This window comes from Labrus bergylta, chromosome 15 (genome assembly GCF_963930695.1).
Source record: "Labrus bergylta chromosome 15, fLabBer1.1, whole genome shotgun sequence".
Classification (NCBI taxonomy): Eukaryota; Metazoa; Chordata; class Actinopteri; order Labriformes; family Labridae; genus Labrus; species Labrus bergylta.
The window spans coordinates 23994786-24014137 of record NC_089209.1 but is presented as its reverse complement, the minus strand read 5'-3'; the positions used below and the strand labels follow the sequence as shown (position 1 = coordinate 24014137).

The window sequence follows — 19352 nt, the reverse complement described above, 5'->3', positions numbered from 1 at the left end:
GCTGTAAGGGCTCCTTTACTTTGGAACAACCTCCCTGACGAGCAGATTCAGTGACATCTTTTCAATCACTTCTTAAAACTCACTTTTACAGACTCGCTTTGATGTGATGTCTCTCATTTTAATATGATCTCTTCCTATATTCATTTTATTGCACTAAATCTCCTGATGTAATCCGTACTCTAACCTTCCTTTAGTGCTTTTAATTACCACTAAAGTATCCTTTTTATTTTCTGTGATGTGATGCTGTCTTCTTAGTCTTCTTATAATCATTCATCTTATTGTTTTTATCACGCTTATTATTTCACTTCTTCAGCTTTATTTCTTTTATACTGTACAAGCGTTTTCAGGCCTTTTGTTTTTACTTTAATCCTTAATTTGCTTGTGCTTTAGCTTTTTGTAATTACCTTTTGTTTACTACTACTGTTTTCTATGGTGGCCCTTAAGGTCAACTGCTCAAATATTTCATAATTGCAAAAAACATTTCACCAGACGCCAAAACCATTTCACATTCTGCAGAAATGATCAAACATCTGTGAAGATGTGAAGTGGAAGTATTTGAGCAGTAGCCTAAGTGAAATGTTTTTGATGTTTCATGGACTATTTTTACATTTCTTGGATATGCATTTGCGTTTCATGAAATATTATTGCGATCTGTAACATTTTTTGGTGTATAGTTAAAAGTGTTTTGCAATCATGAAGTATTAGTGGTAGTTGACCTTCAGGGCCACCATAGATTGGTCTCACTATTGATGCTTAATTAGTTATATTCCCAAGTTCTTCATAGTACTTTGTAAACATCTGTTTTAAAAAGTCCAATAGAAACAACGTTATTTTTCTCCTTCTTCTTCTTTTCTTCTTCTTCTTCTTATTATTATTATTATTATCAATATGATTCCGGAGCTGTAGCCTATTTATCAGAGATAATCGGCGTGTAAAATGAGAAAGATGAGAAGTGTTGGTGTGGTTTGAAAAAAGACAACACATCACTGTTCTGAATTTGTTTTCCCTCTTGTGTCCGCAGCCGGTGAAAAATGCCTTGTGTCATCTTTCACCGTCATGTTCCCGCTGTGTGTGGACGGAGGGGAGGGAGGAGGGGTGATGAGGGGGGGGGGGGGGGGATTTGCGCGAACAGCCAGCTGCGCGATTCACGGAGCTGCACTGCGCATATTCTGCTGAGCAACGCTCGCGCTTCCCGCCTTTCACGTACGCAAAATCCCGCGCGGAGCTGACGATGTTGTGAATGAGGGGGGGATAGAGTGACGTCAGCGGCCGAATGTCAACAACGCAGCGACTGAGAGCGAGAGAGAGGAGGCGGACCAGTCGAGTGAAACAAACAGCGGAGACGGAGCGGCACGCCGCGCGGGAGCACCACGCACACATTACGCACACAAACACGCGCGCGCGCACACACACACACCGTACAATCACAGACCGATTTTTTTTTTTTAAATCAGTGAGAATTAACTGAGCGGAGAAGAAGAAGAAGAAGAACAAGAAAAAGAAGAAGAAGGGGAGAAGTGATGTGTGTGCAGCCGGGAGGCTTTGAGGAAACGACAAAGCGAGTCATCATGTGAAAGAACTTAATGTGGGAAACGGACGCACGGGCTGGCATACGAGCAGAATAGAAAGTCAAAGGTGAGCTGGCATGCACCGTTTTCTTTCTAAAACCAACGCCTCGCTGTTATTTCTCTTTGTGTTTCTCAGTGTGTGTTGACGTTCTCATAACCGAGTTGTAAACTTGCGTAAGTGTCGCAGCGGTGCCGCGGTGGGCTTCTCCAGCCAGCCAGGCAGGCAGAACAGAACAGAACAGGGGAGTCCTCAGTGTTTGTGTGATATGTGGGAAAAAAAAACCCAAGTCACAGATAGAAAAACACAGAATAAACCGCATGCATGAATCCTGAGAGCTCGGCGGTGAAGGGGTGTAAATGTGATTGGGTGTGAACGCGGGTTCAGGAGTGAAACTCAACTCTTTGTACCACATCCTGTTGTGCTTTGAGTCAACACTCCGTGTCCGTGTGCGCTCCCCGGTTCTCGGGTGTTTTTTTTTTGCACATATAGAGGGAGAGATGTGTCGGTGATCCCTGCGGAGGCATGCCGGGGAATAAATGCTCCGTAAAGAGCTGTCACCTGCAGCGTCACTTTACACACTCATTCAGATTCATATAGAGCTCAAGACAAAGCATGCTCTTATTTATAAATTAATATCGCTGTTTTGTTTTTTTGTTGTTTTTAAATAGAAATCCAGCCTTTTCCTATCTGTTAAGACATACCTCATGACTGATTTGTTTTAAAAACAAATCGTGAAAATATTTGCTGTGTAAGGACGAGGTCTGTGTTGTTGGACTCACCTCATTGCAGCGCTCGACGGAGCTTTAACCGAAACAGAACCCTTATTTACATTTTTATTAACCATTTGTGTTCAAAAAAGAAAGAAAGATCGGGACTGCCTGAACCGTAGAATGAATTTTAATAACACATGTATTAATAATCGTGTGGCGACTCGTTCTGAAAACAGCTGCGTCTTTACGCGCGGAGCGGTGGAGCGGTCCTGCATTGTCATGTGAAAGGGTGCTGCAGTGTAGTGGCTTAGTCAGTCCCTGTCACTCTTGTTATTGTGTAGCACTCAGTGAAAGGTGTAGTGGTGATTTATGCTGCCGTGCAAGATGAAGTAAAAGAAAAAAAGAAAGATGCGGGGGAAACACATTTTAGACATTAGATTATTGTTTTAAAAACAGACTGGCTGCACATTTTTTATGATATTTAATGGAGCTTAGGTGTTAAAGATAAGAAAGAAAAATGCTTTGTACATTTTTTGCTGCTCTGTTCTTGACAGAAAAGCAGGCACGTGTCCACGCAGAAGTGAGAAGGATGTATTTGCAGACCATTAAAGCAGAATAAACGGGTTTATTTCGGGATACTATTGTTTGATCGCCACGTGTGCGTTTGACTCATGCGGGAGCGGAGTGATGCTGCTGCTGCTGCCATTAATGCGGTGATACAGCAAATTGAGGAGCGGTGACATCCAGCCTCTTTGTCTGTTTGTGCTGATGCAACGCGATGATGATGGCACTGAGGGGATCGCATCATCATCATCATCATCCTCCATTTCTCACAGGACGGAAACACAGCACTGCGTTTACCGCTTTGAAAATGTAAAAACATTTGACTGCAGATGAGTCAGAGTGCGCGCAGAGGAGATGCTTTTATTTCTGTCATCATTGTCAGAGTTAATGAAAAACAAATTGTCGCTCACTGACATCGCTCTGCTTGCACAAACACGTGCACGGAGGCAGCACTCATGCGTACTTTTACGCACAGAGCCTTTTGTTCTGTACAGTATAGCCCCGCTGCCTGCTTTTCCCATGCATGGCAATCCTCTGCTTATTGTGAGGAGGGGGTTGAGGAGGAAGAGGAGGAGGAGGAGGGGTGTCCAAAACTGTAAACCCCACAGTGACTCAGTCAGGCTTAAATGCCATTTCATCCAATCTGCCAGGCTTTGTCTCTGCTGCTCCTCTCACTCTGTCAACTCACATATCGGGCATGTTTACTCTCTGCATCGGGATTCTTTGTCTCTTTGTCCATCAGTGTATGGAAGGAAACAATATATAACATGGCAATCTTGACACTGATAGCAAACACTCTCTAGTCATTGTAAAAAGTAGTGATTTTTGCAGTTTGAAATGTAATTTTTGTGTCTTTTGTGTTGCTGGAATTCTCGGAATTCCAACGAATATTTGGAATTTCTGTATGCAGCATCTTTGTGCATCCAGAAAAAAAAACCTGCTCATTGTTTCAGACTTTTTCAACCGCCCAATTATTCTTTTAAGAAAAAAAACATCAAGCAAATAAACACAAATTAAAGGGTTTTGTTAGGTGCTGGGGGAACCTGAGGAAGCTACAGGCTAAAAACAGATTATTGATTTATTTTCCATGGTTTGTTCCTGCAACCATGCGCAGCTGAGAAGGTATCAGCTGTGCACTGGATATCCTGTTGGCCATTTAGATCAACCTATAATCATATTTGAGGGATCATTGAGGGGGCGACCTTCACTTACAATGCTATCCAGTCAGTTAGAGAAGAAGACAATTAACCTTAAAAAACAAAACAGAAGACAGATTGATTTATGGACATTTGAGTGAAACAATTACTCAAATGCATAAAATGCAGATAAACTCAGGTGTACAAGATAAAGGCTCAAATGTACTGAGAGATATACAAATCCAATAATCACACTGTTTAAGAAGAATACATAAAAAGTACACTTGTGTGAAACAGTTTCAGACTTAGGTTAAGAGGTTTAAAACCATTTTTTTAATGTCCAAAAGTGCATCCATGCAAAGCAGATACTGTCATTTGTTCCAGGATTCAGCTGCTGATTAGCAAAAAGCTGACTTTCACCGTTCTGACACGACTCATGTCAGTGTCTGTAAGGCTGCAGGTGCATCTCAGTGAAGTCCTTTCACAAAGATAAAGTGGGACAAAATGACTGTTATTATATAACAAGGCCATCGTCTCTGCAGTGGAGTTTGTCTTGGGAACGTCTCTCTCTCTGTCTGAGTGGTTCTGTTAGGGGGGATCTCCACATAATGAGTCCCTCAGGGTTCCCCGGCCACAGCTGAAATCCCACACGGCAACAGGATCCCTTCATGTGACCCTGCCGGTCCCACCATTCATGCTTTTTTTTTTTTTTTTTGAACTGTACTGTCCCAGGCTCAAGACACTCCTCCTCCAGGTTTCGTCTGAACCCCTGCGTCATTATATTTTCTGCTGCTGAAGTTGCCATCGAGCTAATTAAGATGCTGATAAGAGAATAAGCTGCTCATGCTCAGAAAGTAACCAGGCACTTATGGATTAATGATTCATGAAATTGCACTTGGAGGAGGATGTGATGGAGCGATGTCTGTGTGTGATTTCAGACTTATGAGCTGCAGCGTTTTTGATTCTTTCAAAAGTGAGGTTTAACAGCCCCCTTGCATCATTAAAGGATTGTTTGCATCGCTGAGGATATTTGAGTAACCCCCACTAGCTCAGCCCAACATCCCTTAGCCTCAGCCTCGGCCAGGAAAAGTAGAAGAAAACATGTTCCCATAGCTCTCCCACGTCAGCACAAAGGCATGTTTGACTGGGCCGCTGCCAGTGAGAGGAGTAGATGGAGCAGCTCTGCTGGGAGAAATCTAAGATCCTGCACTTTACACTCAGAGCTATTGTCCCCCCCCCCCCCCCCCCTCTCTCTCTCTCTTCCTTCTGTCATATCATGGCTGCTCGTCCCTCTCCTCCTGCCGTTCAGGGCAGCGATGTGCACTGGCATTATGGCCCGGCGTGTGAAATCAGATTGCATTATCCTGCCAGCTCCCGTCAGTCTGCGGTTGCAGAGTCAGAGCTTGTCTGTGTGTTTTGCTGCTCCTGTGCCAAAAAGCCTTCAAGTCCAAAGCACCACAGGCAATTTTCTGATCGCTCTGTTTTGGTTTGTTTTGTTTTTTTTCTCTTCCCGTGTTGCCTGTTAGAAATTACAGAAACACGTAAATCACGCCGACAGTTGCGTCAAACATATTTGATGACCTCACAGACGGTGGCCTCAGGCGCAGAGCTTCACCTCCTGAACTCTGTGTTAAAGCTTCTTTGTTAACCCCGTCCCTTGGTTCATCCATAGCATAAGACGCAAAGCATGTCGAGCTAATGAAATGATGCACATCTGGTCCTAATAGCTGTGGAATTAAAACACTTAAGAGGGGACGGGAGAGGGAAGCGGTTTGAAACGGTTTTAGAAGAATGAGTTTGTAGAGCAGCGTTCAGTGAAGGAAGAGAAAACATTTAGCACAGTGTAATGACCTGTTTGTATTGGATTAGTGCAGCACTACTACTACAACTACTGGCAGCAGGGGATTGCAGAGCTCTGCAGAGGTCTGTTTAAACTCAGTGTAGACAAGCTGCTGCTACATTTAGTTAGTTTACAGCTGGTGAGCTGCAGGAGCTGCTCTTCTCCAGTCTCCAGGCTTCAACACTATATGGAAGACAGTTAAAGAGCTACTTGTACACAAGTTTAAAAAAGAAAAAAGAATTCAACATGGTCTCCTCTAGCTCTGCAAATAAAATTGAAGTGGATTGGACTCATCCCCTATGGAGGAGTTAATCCCAGAGGGAGCCCTGGAAATGGCTAATCTGAGCCATTTTTTAAACTAAAACTTCAAAATGGTCCTGTTTGTGATATGGGTCCAAGAGGCTTTACTGTAGAGACAAACAATGCACACATGCCTGTTTAATTTTATAATCCCATGTTGAACATGCTGCAGGAGCTGATTTAAAAAAAACAAATGTGTAGGGGGCACCACTGAGCCATTTTGTAACACTACCACAGTCTCCATGGCGGGCTTAAACCTGGAGGTCGAATAGCATAAAGGCATAGCAGAGCAGAAGTGTTGTCTGCATTGAGATATCACCATACGCTATAGGGAGAGCGTGCATAGCATTGGAATGTTTAGCAGAGAGCATGTATGAAATGTACGACACATATAAGCACCACTTTACAGTTTGCTAAGTTGTTAACTTGTCCTTATCGAGCTGTAACAGTAGTTCAACTGTCCTGAGCATGTAAACATACTGAGTGTGTGTTGATTGTGAAACAGTTTTAAGTTGGTAAAAACGTCTGTGAAACTTCAGCATGTGCTACGGGTGTTTTTTCTGCACACACACACACACACACACACACACACACACACTCATGCAGAGCTGTGTATCAGACACAGGCATGCTTTGACTCGGCTCGTGCATGTTGTTTTGAATTCCCCTGACTTGTGTGTGGTCTTTCTTCTTCTATTATTATTCCGGGCGTCAGAGAACGTGAATGACATGTGCGCTGCAGTTTTCTCTATCCCCGACGTGAGCCCACTGCAGGAAAATGGCCGCCAAAGAGCCGCATCACATGCTTTCAGCGCGTCTAGATATTCACCTTGGTAACTGTAACGGAGCCATTATCACGGCATGCGGACTCGGCCTGATTCCTCTGTATATTCATGCTGTATTTTCTGGAGGGGTTACGGGGGTTATTCATAGTCAACACTGTTGTCTGTGTGGTCCCCTGAGCCCGCCTGCCCGCCCTCCTGCTGCCGCCGTAGAAACGATATGCATACCATAACACATTAGAGCAGTTTGCTGTGAAAGCAGGCGGTGTGTCTCTGGGGTGAGGGCCTCCTCTGGTGTTTCAGCTCCTCCTGAGGATCTTTGAAAACACATAAAAAGCTGATTTTAAGGCTTTTTTCGCCTGTCAGCAGTTTTCTCGCTTCACAGCTGCTGAGTCACAAATAATGCCGGAGCTCTCACTAGGGCTGTCACGATACCAGAATATTAAGCTGTAAACGACTCAAGAAAATCAAACATCCACACCTGTTTAGATATTACAGCGATTAAGTTCTAATCACCCAATATTGGGTCATTTCTTGCTTTAAACTGCCAATGATGCAGACAATCGGGGCCTATATACAGAGGCTGTGATCCTACAAGCCTGCAGCCTGGATTCGGGTCCGATCTGTGCCTCCTTTCCCTCCTTGTCTCCCCTAATTTCTGACTCTGCCCGCTGTCCTATCTCTAGGTATTGGCATTAAAAAGCACAAAAAATAAACCTGCAGACAAACTCTTGAACTCTGTCTAAATCGCACAGTTATGTTTGAAACATATTATTGGTGTTGAGTAAAAGGATAGTTTTATCTTTTTACCTTAAAACTCTGAAGTAAGACTGAGAAAAGGAGAATCTTTTTGTAGTAAATCTAACAAGCTTGCACCTTGAGCACACCGTAAATGCTTCAAAGTCTACCTGACAGAGTTTAAAGGTATAGGTTGTTGATCAGCAGTATTTTGTATTTAAGACATCTTTGTGTCAGTTTAGACACGTTTTTCTCCGCCCTCCTGCAGAACAATGCCGCTGTGTGCTTCTTCCTCTGAAGTTCGAGGTCACATCCTCGTATGTGACACCCTTTTGTTTTCCTCCCTGACATTACAGCGCACCCTGCAACAGTGAAGCGCTTGCCTGTCTTCATGCAATCAGCAGAGTCTTTCTGCCCGCGGCTGAATTATTACAGCTAAACTCATTAAAAGTGTCTGAAAGTAAAAACCACGGCTGCTTTCAGTTTCTGTTTAACCCAGACACTCAGGTGTTAAAGACGCTGAGATCAATCCGACATTGTGGCCATTTCTGTTATTTTTTATTACCTGCAGGGGTGATTCTCCCTGTGCCATCTCTATCTTCCTCCAAGGACAGACAAAGTGTAGCCCACATTTGCAACAACAAATGTGTTTGTTTAGAGTGTGTACGTTGGTGTTTTGTCTTGTTGTGATAGATTCCTGTTCCTCAATTAACCATGACATTAATTTTTTAAATAACATTTTGTTACAACAAACACAAATAACAATGATCCAAAACTATTCTAGGTGCATGGCGGGGGGGGGGGGGGGGGGAGTAGTTATTAGCGATACATTTTGCTAAATGAAAAAAATACAGAAGTTATTCAAACAAGTGCAGTCAGATTTTGCACGCTTAAATACGGCCAATTAACATTTGAATTTTACAAATTATAATTTCCAAGACCACTTTTTGAAGGTCTCTTCTCGGAATTGAAAGCATTTTAACTCGGTTTTGTTTCGGTCTCAGACTGGGAGGACCCCGGATTTTAAATCAAGACCGCTTAAGACCTCCACTGATCGGCTATTTGTCCACGTCATCACTGTGATTAGAAGGAAAACGCCCCCTTTCTAAAAGAACAAATAATCTCAATTCATTTCTAACTTGATTTGTATCCCCTGGTTACAGCCGCAACCTTCCCAGTGTTACGGTCTAAGTGAGGGGGCTCGCCACCTGCACGCAAGATGATGACTTTTCTTTGATATTTATGGTCTTGGTCTTGGTCTTGGTCTTGGTCTTGGTCTTGGTCTTGGTCTTATCTCAGAGCACTCTGGTTTCTGGTATGACGTGGTCTCGGTTAGTGTGGTCTTTTTCTACAACACTAGTTGTACTGTTACCTCATCTGCAGTTAATGAACTTTAATAATAAACTTTTATTACCCCCACATCTTTAATAAAACTTCTTTCTCTTCTCTGATGAGAGTCACTGATGTCACTGACGCTTATTTAAACCATGAGCTGTGAGAGACCAAACAAAGCTAGTTTCCATGTAGCTCCAGGTCTCTCTAAGTTTCCTGCAGAGGTCGTTTTTTTTTTGTTCTCCCTGGCCTCTCTTTCCGCCATCGGGATTGATGGGAAAGTAGAAGTGGCATTGAGTCGGGCAAAGTGGAAGGAATTCAAACAATCAGAGTCGGGATGGTGAGATCATTGTTTTAGTGAAGGATGCAGAGTTTAGGATGCTGTGAAGCTGGAGGTGATAGCAGCTGCAAGAGAGGTCAGAAATCCTCCTGTGTGTGTGTGTGTGTGTGTGTGTGTGTGTGTGTGTGTGTGTGTGTGTGTGTGTGTGTGTGTGTGTGTGTGTGTGTGTATGAAGCTCTTACATTTGTGTAAATAGAAAATGATAAACTGTTTCCTGGAGGTCGGAGTGAACAGCACGTTGTCTTTGAGGAACTATTGATCAGTGAATAAACAACTTTTGGTCTGTGGCTCGATCAGAAAAAGCTAACAGTGTATTCACATTGTTAAAGCTGCATGATCATGAAACCCTGACAGTTTAAACCCTGAGGTGTCAGGGTTGATTCAATACCAGACTTTAATACCTAGATAAAATACTTCTCAACTTAAATAACATTGATGGCTTTTTTTGATACCACGGGACAAAAGTCTCTCTTTCTCAATTCAATTCAAATGAGATTTACTGGATTGACAGATCAGCAATCCATATTGCCAAAGCAGTACAGAAAAGATATGATCAACAAAGGATTATTCAAATAAATACAATATACAAACCTTATAAAATCAATCATTTTTAGGGTTTAATTACTGAGAAACACATGGAGTTTTACTTCTCTGGTAGCTCCTCCTCAGATGAGAAAGAAAAGAGAAATAAAAGAATAAGAGGAAATAAAAAGGTGAAGACTGAATCATTTGAACACACATGGCATCAAAAAGAATCAGCGTATTCAAAATGTTGTCAACCTTTGTGGAGTAGCAGGTAGTTTAGGTTTCTGTCCGTCTCCTGTTTAGGGTCCTGTTTTTCTGTAAGTTTTCTGCCGTAATGTCAGCATGATGTAGAAAAGTTAAAAAGTCAAGCCTCAGCGACGCACAGTGAGTTATGAAGCTCGCCAGCTTCTTCCATTTTTAGACTCTGAACCAGAGCAGACTTTTGTTGTTTTAAATATCTCAAACCTTCTCCACTTTTTCTTTTTTTTTCAGAACTCACAGTTTTCTCCTTCCCTTCTCATCTCTTCTTAAAAGACACAGACGATTATTTTACCTGAAAGTCTTTGTAAACAAAAATGAATCTTTCTATTGAAACTGCAGTTTGTGCTCTTAAAAAATGAATTAAGTCTCTAAAACAAAACAATGTCCAGAGTCTAAAGAACAAATATTTTCATGATTTTATTTAAAAAACGTGTTGTATGAATTTATCTGTCGTTTTAAGTTGAGCAATAATTAGCGTGCTTAAATAAATAAAAAACCTTCAGTTTGTGCCGATCTTATGGAGATCTGAAGAATATTTGAACTTCAGTCTGAGTGATATTACCCGAAATGAAGAATAAATAAAACTAGTTTATCAGCTCTTGCAAATGTGCTTTTCATTTTCAGAACTGACATAATAATAAAAAAAACCTTCATTGTATGCACTGTGTTTATATGCAGATAAAACTATATAAAAAACACATTTTTTTACACATATTACATATGTACAAATATTTAAATTAAATAATTTAAATTATCTTCTGGAGAGTTTTTACACTTAGAATGATTTTTCATCAATTTGTGCCTTAATTTGCCAAATCGCAAGAAAATCTTAAACTTTATTATTTTTTTTTACAATTTATGTGATTTTGTTTATACAAATATTAGTAATGTATTTGGTTGATTGGCCGGAAGAAGCTTTGAGCTTCATTTACAGATTTTATGGATACAAAAACACAACAGTAAAGACACTCAGCAACCGTTTCTATCACAGCATTAAAATAAATTGCACCACATCTTTGCAGAAACAAATTTTCCTGTTATTAAGAATCTGATTTTAAAGTTTAACGTCATCAGCTGTCACTTGGACAGGATGTCAAACCCTGATTCAAAAAAACCAAAACTATATCTGCATGACGTTCCTCTGGAGGTTGGTTTGGGCGGACGACTTTTGAGTCACTTTACAGTAAATCGAATCTTCTCTGACGTCGAAGCAGTGGAGTGTAACACAACAAAGTGTTCAGAGTGCGGTTTGGAGAAGAAGTGCAGCAGAGGTGGGGAGAGGAGGGGCTTTGAGGAGGAGGGGGGGGGGGGCATCCTGTGAGACCAGCACAGGTGGTTGGGAGGGTTGTGGGGTGATGTGTTGGGAGGTGGAGGAGGCAGGCTGTGGGCGTGGAGGAGCAGTAATGTGCCCACTTCCTGCTCTCCGAGCCCCCGCGCTGGCTGCTCTGTAAAGCAGTAAGCCTACAACGAGATCAGCAGGATTTGCTGGCGGTGGCATCCTGCCATGGCGCAGCAGGAGGCCATAGGTGGAGATCCTGCGTGTGCACTCGAGTGGCCCACTGTGCCTCGTTCTCCTCCTCATCGTGTGTTTTATTTCTAATCATGCCACAGAGAAGGAACATTAACTCCACGGCAATGCACAGAAAACATAAAAAACTGCGAGGATGACGACGTTCTGGCTTCTGGGTTTTCCATTTGTTGCACACAGATGTTGGATGGAAAACATGAAAGACTAAGTGTTGGGTTGGATCCATGTATACAGCCCTTCCTGTGGGGGAGTAATGTGTACGATGGTTTAAGCTGATTTCATCCTGTAATTTTCCTGAAAGAGCCTATAAAATATAAAGCACAGACACGTCCTCTCAGGCCATGTTTACATCGCACGGCTTGGAGCAGTTCTGCAGGTCAAACTCATTCTGTTCATAAGGGCCAACAGTGGACGCATAAATAGTTTTTCGTTGAGGCACAGCAATCTTTAAGAGGCTGATCAAGAGTGACTTTAGTTCTAATCAGTAGGAGTGTTTGAAGCAACAGGTGAAGGCTTAAACAGGCCGACGTGTCTTTGTGTTTCTGAGAATGAAACTCACAATCGGCAGAGTTGAAATCTGAAATATCTCTTAAAATGAGAGTTCAGTGAGGTAGTTGGGCTTTTAGAAGCTCAACATACAGAAATGAAACCACATGCTGCTCTAAGTCTCTGCACCGTATTTAGTATTTATTTATTTGCACAGTAAGGGAAAAAAACATATCAAACAAATAACAAAATAGACAACACTCAGTGCAGGAAGAGGCAGAAAACTCAATGACCCGTGTAGTTGATGTGCTCAGAGAAAAAACAATTGTTACCAGTTCTGTCAGGATTAGTACTATAATGGTTCTCCGTCAGGGTGGGTAAAGTTTGGGCTGAAAGAATGCTTCAACTTTGCTTTGTGTTTGATTCCTGGGACACTAACAGCAGTCTTCTTCAGGGTGGAAGAGAAAGATTTTTTTTGAAAAAGTCTGAAAGGCCACCACACTACAGTAAGGTCTTAACGACTGCTATGAGGATGGAGAAGCCTCAGCCCTTTTTCAGGCTGTAGCTCATGTTTCCATCAGTTTCTGTAGACCTGCTCTAGTCCCAGAGTTTTAAAGATTGTAGGAAGGTAGCAAGCTGCTATCAAAAAGCTGCTATAGACATGTTGACGGTGGTGTAGTGCAGGGTATACACAGGTATACAGAGTATACTTATTTTCAGTCTCTATAGGGTGTGCCCATTTCTAAATCTCCTCTGAGTCACACCAATGATTGACTGACAATATTCAGTGTGCTGCAATTTTTATTTTTATTTACCTGCATGAACTAACTAAATACGCATGAAGTCTAACATGTAACTGTTCATAACAGAGACCGTTAATCCTCTGCTGGCTGGGACACTTAAAGAAAAAAAACATTGAGGGGGTAAATTAAGAGTATACCCACTTCTAAAGGCATCACTACACCACTGCCTTATCACAATACCAGAATTCTAAATTTAGATATGAAAATAATAAAAATCAAACAATGTTGCTTCCTGTTTCAATACAACAACAACAATTCAGAAGGCAAGCAGAAATGTGCAAATTCTTTTTTTTATTTTAAAAAAGTGCAGGTGAACTCCTGCTTATGTATAGACTGAAGATTTGTTTTTTTTTAAAAGCTTTACTACATTTACATAAATAAAAAAAAGAGGTTGTATAATTTTGAAACACATGGTTTAGTAAAAGTATCAATGTATTGAAGATTGTTTTTTGACCTTTCTCGAGAGTTTGAGTGCACAAACTCAATACCGTAAGTTTGTTTGTTCATTGTGCACTTCTTATTGATCTGAAAACCTAAACACACAAACATTTCACCAGACATCTTAGAAAACCACTAAATCAATGGTTCCCAACCTCTTTTAGCTTTAGACCTCACTTTGACCTCACACAACACAAACAGTTTTTTACTCTAATTTATGTCTTTTAAATCGTGTAATAGTTTTATTGTGTGTTACAGTAAACATCAATCTCAGAGCACATTTAGGCTTTTTCACGTGCATTATTGTGGACAGAGGAAGAAACGCTGGCAGGACGTTCTGCACACTGGATGACAGACAGACAGAGACTGCAGGTTTCCTGTTTTGGCATTGGCCCATCACAGTAGACTAGCCTGTGTTCAATATATTTGAATATACAATATATATTTTATTGATCAATTTCAGGCGACCCTGATTTGAATTTCAGGGGACACCATGTTGTGAAAGCCTGCAGTAAAGCTTTTGTAGGACATTAAACACTAACTCATAATCTGAAGAACCTTTTAAAACTCTACAATCGTGTTTTCTTTGTTCCTCTTTCATTATTTTAAAAACACATTTTAAACTTGCACTGCTCATCTTCCCAGCTCAGTGTGTGTGTGTGTGTGTGTGTGTGTGTGTGTGTGTGTGTGTGTGTGTAATCCAGGAGAAATGAGCCTGAAACACACACTCTCAGTGTGTGGCTGTAAAAAGACGGATGTTGACACCTGATCGCCAACCGTTTCTCATTCTTGCAGAACCCTGAGTGGTAAAATGTGTTTTAAACTGTGAGTCACCAGAAAAGGTCAACTTAAAACAAACTCAAGAAGTGTGAACCTGAATGACCTGAACAGACCATGGAGCAGCGGGGGGAGCTCATAGGGCAGGAGTGATCAGAGGTCATGGTGGGTTCACCTGTGTGTGTGTGTGTGTGTGTGTGTGTGTGTGTGTGTGCTCTGGTCTGCAGTGAGTCAGCAGACTGTGGTCGTGTACCTGCAGCGGTCCGCTGCTCGGGACGTGTCATGGAGGACAGATGGGAAAAGGTGAACGAGGTGCGGACGCTCCGCTGTTGATACTGAGTCATGAGATGAGCGTCAGTCGAGCATGTGAGAACAACAGAGGAGGCACCTGTGAACCTGAACTCTCACTTTGAGAACAAATACTTTTTCTACGTCGGGTTTGAAAGTCCTTGTCTAGGTGTGTGATAGTTGTACATCGTTTCTTTTTTCAATCTTGAAAAGTTAGGACTAATGATGGGGGCCAGTTGTCCATAAGCAGCTCCCACATCCACAGTTGAGTGCTTCTCATCTGCGTTTACTGTTGCTAGGCTACAGAAACTAACATCTGCTTCCCTTGGTAGTGAGCGTTCGGTCGGTTTTGCTTCAAAATCTAATTTATTCAAGTAAAAACCTCCAAGAAAAAATTAAAATAATTCAAAGTATTTCCGTCCTGGCTCAGGCAGCAGCTCTAGATCTGGAGAATTTTGTATCTTCTCCTCTGCCATCGCTGTGTATTCTGATTCTTGATAAGGGAGAAGTGACATTGGCGAGCGTGATGATGGTCAAATGAGAACGCTTTGAGCTAACGCGGAGGCATGGAGGAGGTTTGGCTTTGAAAAGACGAATGTTGCCTAAAAGACGTGAATCTGCAGACTTCTGTATGTCTTAAAGCAGTAGACGTTAAAGACAACCAAGCAGACGACCAGGAGCGAGCAGCTGAGGTACCAGAAAAACAAAAACACTATATTGAGTCTTTTTTGAAAAATATTGTCGACATCAGCAAAATATCGATTTTGTTTTCAATATTGCACACCCCTAATCTACAGCTATCTGTAACCACATGATTTAAGCTCTGCTGGTTCAATTGTTTAAAGGGCAGTTACAAAAGTTTTCCAGTAAAAGACAAAGCAGAAGATAAAAACACAAACTGAGACAGAGCGTTATTGAGATTCTTCATGCAGAATGACTCATCCACTCCATTCATCATCAGGTCGCTGTTATCGTCCTGAAATCTCTGACACAATCTGAAGAACCGCCACTGGCAGAATAAGCAGAGAAGAAGATTAAAAAATAAAAGAAGGAGATGTTGCAGCTGGTTTGAATCTGAAAGTGAGACATGTCTGAAACCAGCAGCTCATACACACACAGTGATGTTAGCTCTCACTGCGACATCACAGTCACTCCTCTAAATCATCCCAGACAACTTAAATCGCTGTGATGGGACTCCAGCAAGTCTGCAAACCTGCAGCTCAGTCACTGGAAGCAAACATAAATCCACCAGTCGCTTCAGTTCCAGGGATAAGTACGGTGGCTGGGAAGTGCAAACCAGATTTAAAAGATGCAAAACACTTTGACGAGCGGTGAGACGAGTTAAAAAGTGGCAGCTCACCGAATTATGTTAAGTTTGTTTTACGGTCTCTGGAATCTTGTCTAGTCTCTTTGAAGGAGACAGACGAGACAGAAGGTCTAGAAGGTGCCCTTGGTCATCTTTTCTCGTCCTGTCCTCGCCCGCCCAGACGAAAAGCAAAATCACGCTAACTGTCTCAGGTGGGTTCCACAAAACGGACTGAACATCATTCGGTTAACATAAACATCCTTATAACACATTTCAGACAGTTTTTCCTGCCACAACAAACTCATTGAACGCTCACTCAATCACTTACGGGTCACTTCAGGCATTTGGTACGTTCCCTTTCCGGAGTCTGTTGTTTGTGTATTTGTTTAAATGTTTTTCTTAAGACTGGTTAAAGTGAAGTTGTTCATTTGTCTCAGTGCTCGTCAAAGTGTTACACATCTATTAAATGTGTGTTCTAAAATTATAATTTGTTTTGTCCTTGACCTTGTAAAACTGTTTCACACTTTGTAATTTTGTTTTTGCACTTCCCAGCCACCGTAGGTAAGTGATGAAAAAACAGGAAACTACACTAAAGCTAAAGAGTCTGTGAAAACCTGAGTACACTTAAGTATCCTGATATGTGTTTTTATTCTACATTAACTCTCAAAAACAAAGTTTGAATCAGTTTCTGATAAAGATGAAAGTAGAACCATTTGATCTTTAATCTTCTTGCTAACAGTATTATTGGTATAATTTCAGTATTTGAATCCTGACCCATGTTAATAATAATAATGTATGATGTTAAACTAATGTGAAATGAAACAAACACAATCATGAAAGTTATTTGATTAGAACAGGAAACGTCACTTCTTCTCACCAGGAAATGTGATGACAGTTTTTAGAACAAAAAAACAAATAATCTTGTGTATTAAATCATCTGCTGTGTTTTTAAATAACTGATTCAGATATTTGAATTTGATTTATATTTTGAATAGGGACAATGATATTTATCTAAATCCTAGTTTAGTACAAAGCATGAAACTGAAGAGCTGCACAGAGAGTCTCTTTGGGGAAACAAGAGGAGAGTAAAAATGTCCAACGTCTGATCACATAAAACCACATCACATATGAGGATACATTCAAATACATTTACAGAAATATGACAGAACCAAATTCTTTCTTCTTTAAAGACATGTAAAGAGTGTTCGTTCTTGACCTGAGAAAGAGTCATTTAAAAATGTCTCCAACAAGTTCACAAGTTTTACTGACAGACTCCTTCCTCTTCCTAAAGTCAGAAAGACTAGAATTAGATTTTTTAAATTTATTTAAAAACATTTGATATTTAGCCAGATATTTTGACCGTATTATTTTGTCGAACAGAGTGAAGTAGAAAGTTGCAGCTGTTTGTGACGTTGTTTCCTCTTCTCTACATCCTCGCTTGTGCTGTTCTCATTTTCTGATGTTTGTAGCTTTCTGATAAAAGCGTCTGATAAATGAATTGAAGAATCTTTAGAAACAAGAAGTTTAGTCTTTTAAGTAAATAAATGATTCCAGAAACATTTCCCCTTCTGAAAAATAAAAAGAGTCAGAAACCAGAAAGGTTAGGACTAAACTCTGTGACGTATTTTTTGCAGAAGTTGATTTTTTTTGGGGGGGAGAGCAATGAAATATTTAATTTGATGTTTCATGTAATATTTTTTCATTTAGTGAATTGTTTTCAGCGTCTGGTGAAATGTTTGTTTGTAAGTTGACCTTCAAGGCCACCGTAGTATGGAAACTTTTAACACAAATAAACTGTACAGTAATGTAGTACAGTGTGTGGTGGTGACATTACATGAGTACAGTTGGATGATATATCTGACTCACCTCCCCACACACACACACACACACCCACACACACACACACACACAGACCTGTCAATCATGTTTCTGACCTCCTCCTCCTCCTCCTCCCTGATAGTGATGTTGTCAGTGCGACTGTAACGCTGCTCGTGGATTAATGATCTGTAATCGGCATCAGGACATGAAGGACGTGTCTGTGAGTAACTCTGCACACACTCCATCTTCTCGTTCTTCTACTTGAAAACAGGATTTCTGTTGGCAGGAAGAGTGTTTTTTTTTTCCTGTTGTGGTTAAACAGTGTGAAGGCAAACATTTGTCGCACTGATACACACAAACAACAATCCAGACACTGCTGTAGTCACATCATTTCAATTTCTAACATTTTATTTGACATATGATTTGTGATCCCAGAAGCAACAAAATCTTTTTATTGATTTTTTTTGGCAGAATAATTAATTGTTTTCTTTCTTTCTTTCTGTTTTTTCATTTTTTCTGAGTCTTAAAGCAGATTTTTTTGGTTTACACAGATTATTTCCAACTTGTAATGTCACTCTTAGTTCACAAATAACAAGAGAAAGTGTTTAAAGGTGATACATTGATTATTAAGTGACACATGATTTCCATTTATAACTTTATGCTGCAAAGGAAATCAAGCTTCCCCCTCTGACTTCCTTAGCAGGTGTTAAACAAGCGGCTGTAGTAGACTCAATATTGAATGATAAATAACCCAGCTCTCATTTCTACAAGCCAACATGACTGAGAAAATGTACAAGTGTAGCATATTTAGCCTTCTGCTTTTGATAATAGATCCATTCTGAAATCTGTTTGTTTAAGGGGAACTCTGAAGTGACATGCTGCTCGTAAATCTCCTCTCAGCACCTCTCACGTGTAAATAAAGTCACAACTCTTATCCCCCGCTTTTCTTTCGAATCCAGCAGCAAACACAAAGGCCGTCTTTGTCCCAGAGCCGTTAGTCTCATAGCCAGAGTTTGTGGCTTAGTGCAGATCCAGGAGTTAAAGAGGCTGTAGTGGGAGTCGACGTTGTCACAGCACTAATAGTCCGCACCACGTGGAGAGCTGGCATCTGAGCGTCTCTCCGGTGTCTGTCGCACTCAGCAGCTCACAGACGTCCCACACTTTAAAAAAATATATCCTGCTGAAATCATAATTCACTGTCTGTGAGAGATCTACTCTGCAGATGTGGAGCGTTTCTCTTGTGCTAATCTTTGGGTGAAAGACGAGACGTTTGCGTATGAAAGGCCGTGATGGAGTTCATCAAAGTGTTCACTCGTAAATGGATCTAAATTATGGAGATAAATGTTTTCACACCAGAAACTAACCCGTGCTCACTAGAAAGTTTGTGTGTAATTTCATTATAAATACACAGGTATTCAGTTGGAGGCAGCCAGATCTGGAATCTAAATATCGATATAGATGCAAGATGTGGGAGGCTCCAACGTATTGACACGACATGCCTTTGTTTTTTTTTTACAATTTTATTAATCCATTAGGGGAAATTCTGGTTTTCACTCTGTTATTTAGAGACATGGTTCTCACACATGTAGGCCTGAATCACACATGTGCACAAATGCGACCTGTTGACATGCATTAGTGGAGAGATGTCAGAGTAGGGCTGCTACACATGGAGCTGTTGGGCGTTCAGTGCCTTGCTCAAGGGCAATGGGACTTGAACCAGCGACCCTCCAATTTCTAACCCAAGTCCCTACAGACTGAGCTACTGCCGCCCCCACAATTATTCGGACAAATAATCATTTGCGACAAGCAACG

At 41.1% G+C, this 19352-nt stretch overlaps 1 protein-coding gene and 1 long non-coding RNA gene across 4 annotated transcripts in view; one reads left to right on the top strand and one right to left on the bottom strand.

Annotated features, from left to right (window-relative positions):
• The first annotated feature begins 1239 nt into the window (after positions 1 to 1239).
• bach2b (BTB and CNC homology 1, basic leucine zipper transcription factor 2b) overlaps positions 1240 to 19352 on the top strand; it is a 103314-nt gene continuing 85201 nt past the window's right edge. The window contains exons 1-2 of one of the 3 annotated variants that reach the window (XM_029280923.2): positions 1240 to 1635; positions 17683 to 17760. In XM_029280923.2, the coding sequence (XP_029136756.1) occupies positions 17722 to 17760 (39 nt within the window). In that variant the 5' untranslated portion in view covers positions 1240 to 1635; positions 17683 to 17721. Of the gene's footprint in view, positions 1636 to 14394; positions 17761 to 19352 lie in introns of those variants that run through there. The other 2 variants (XM_020652623.3, XM_065963446.1) reach the window with 2 other exon arrangements.
• LOC136182689 (uncharacterized) lies at positions 14026 to 14380 on the bottom strand. Its single transcript, XR_010668731.1, has 2 exons — positions 14226 to 14380; positions 14026 to 14092 (listed from the first exon to the last, which is right to left on the bottom strand). It is a non-coding gene; the product is annotated as an uncharacterized lncRNA (long non-coding RNA).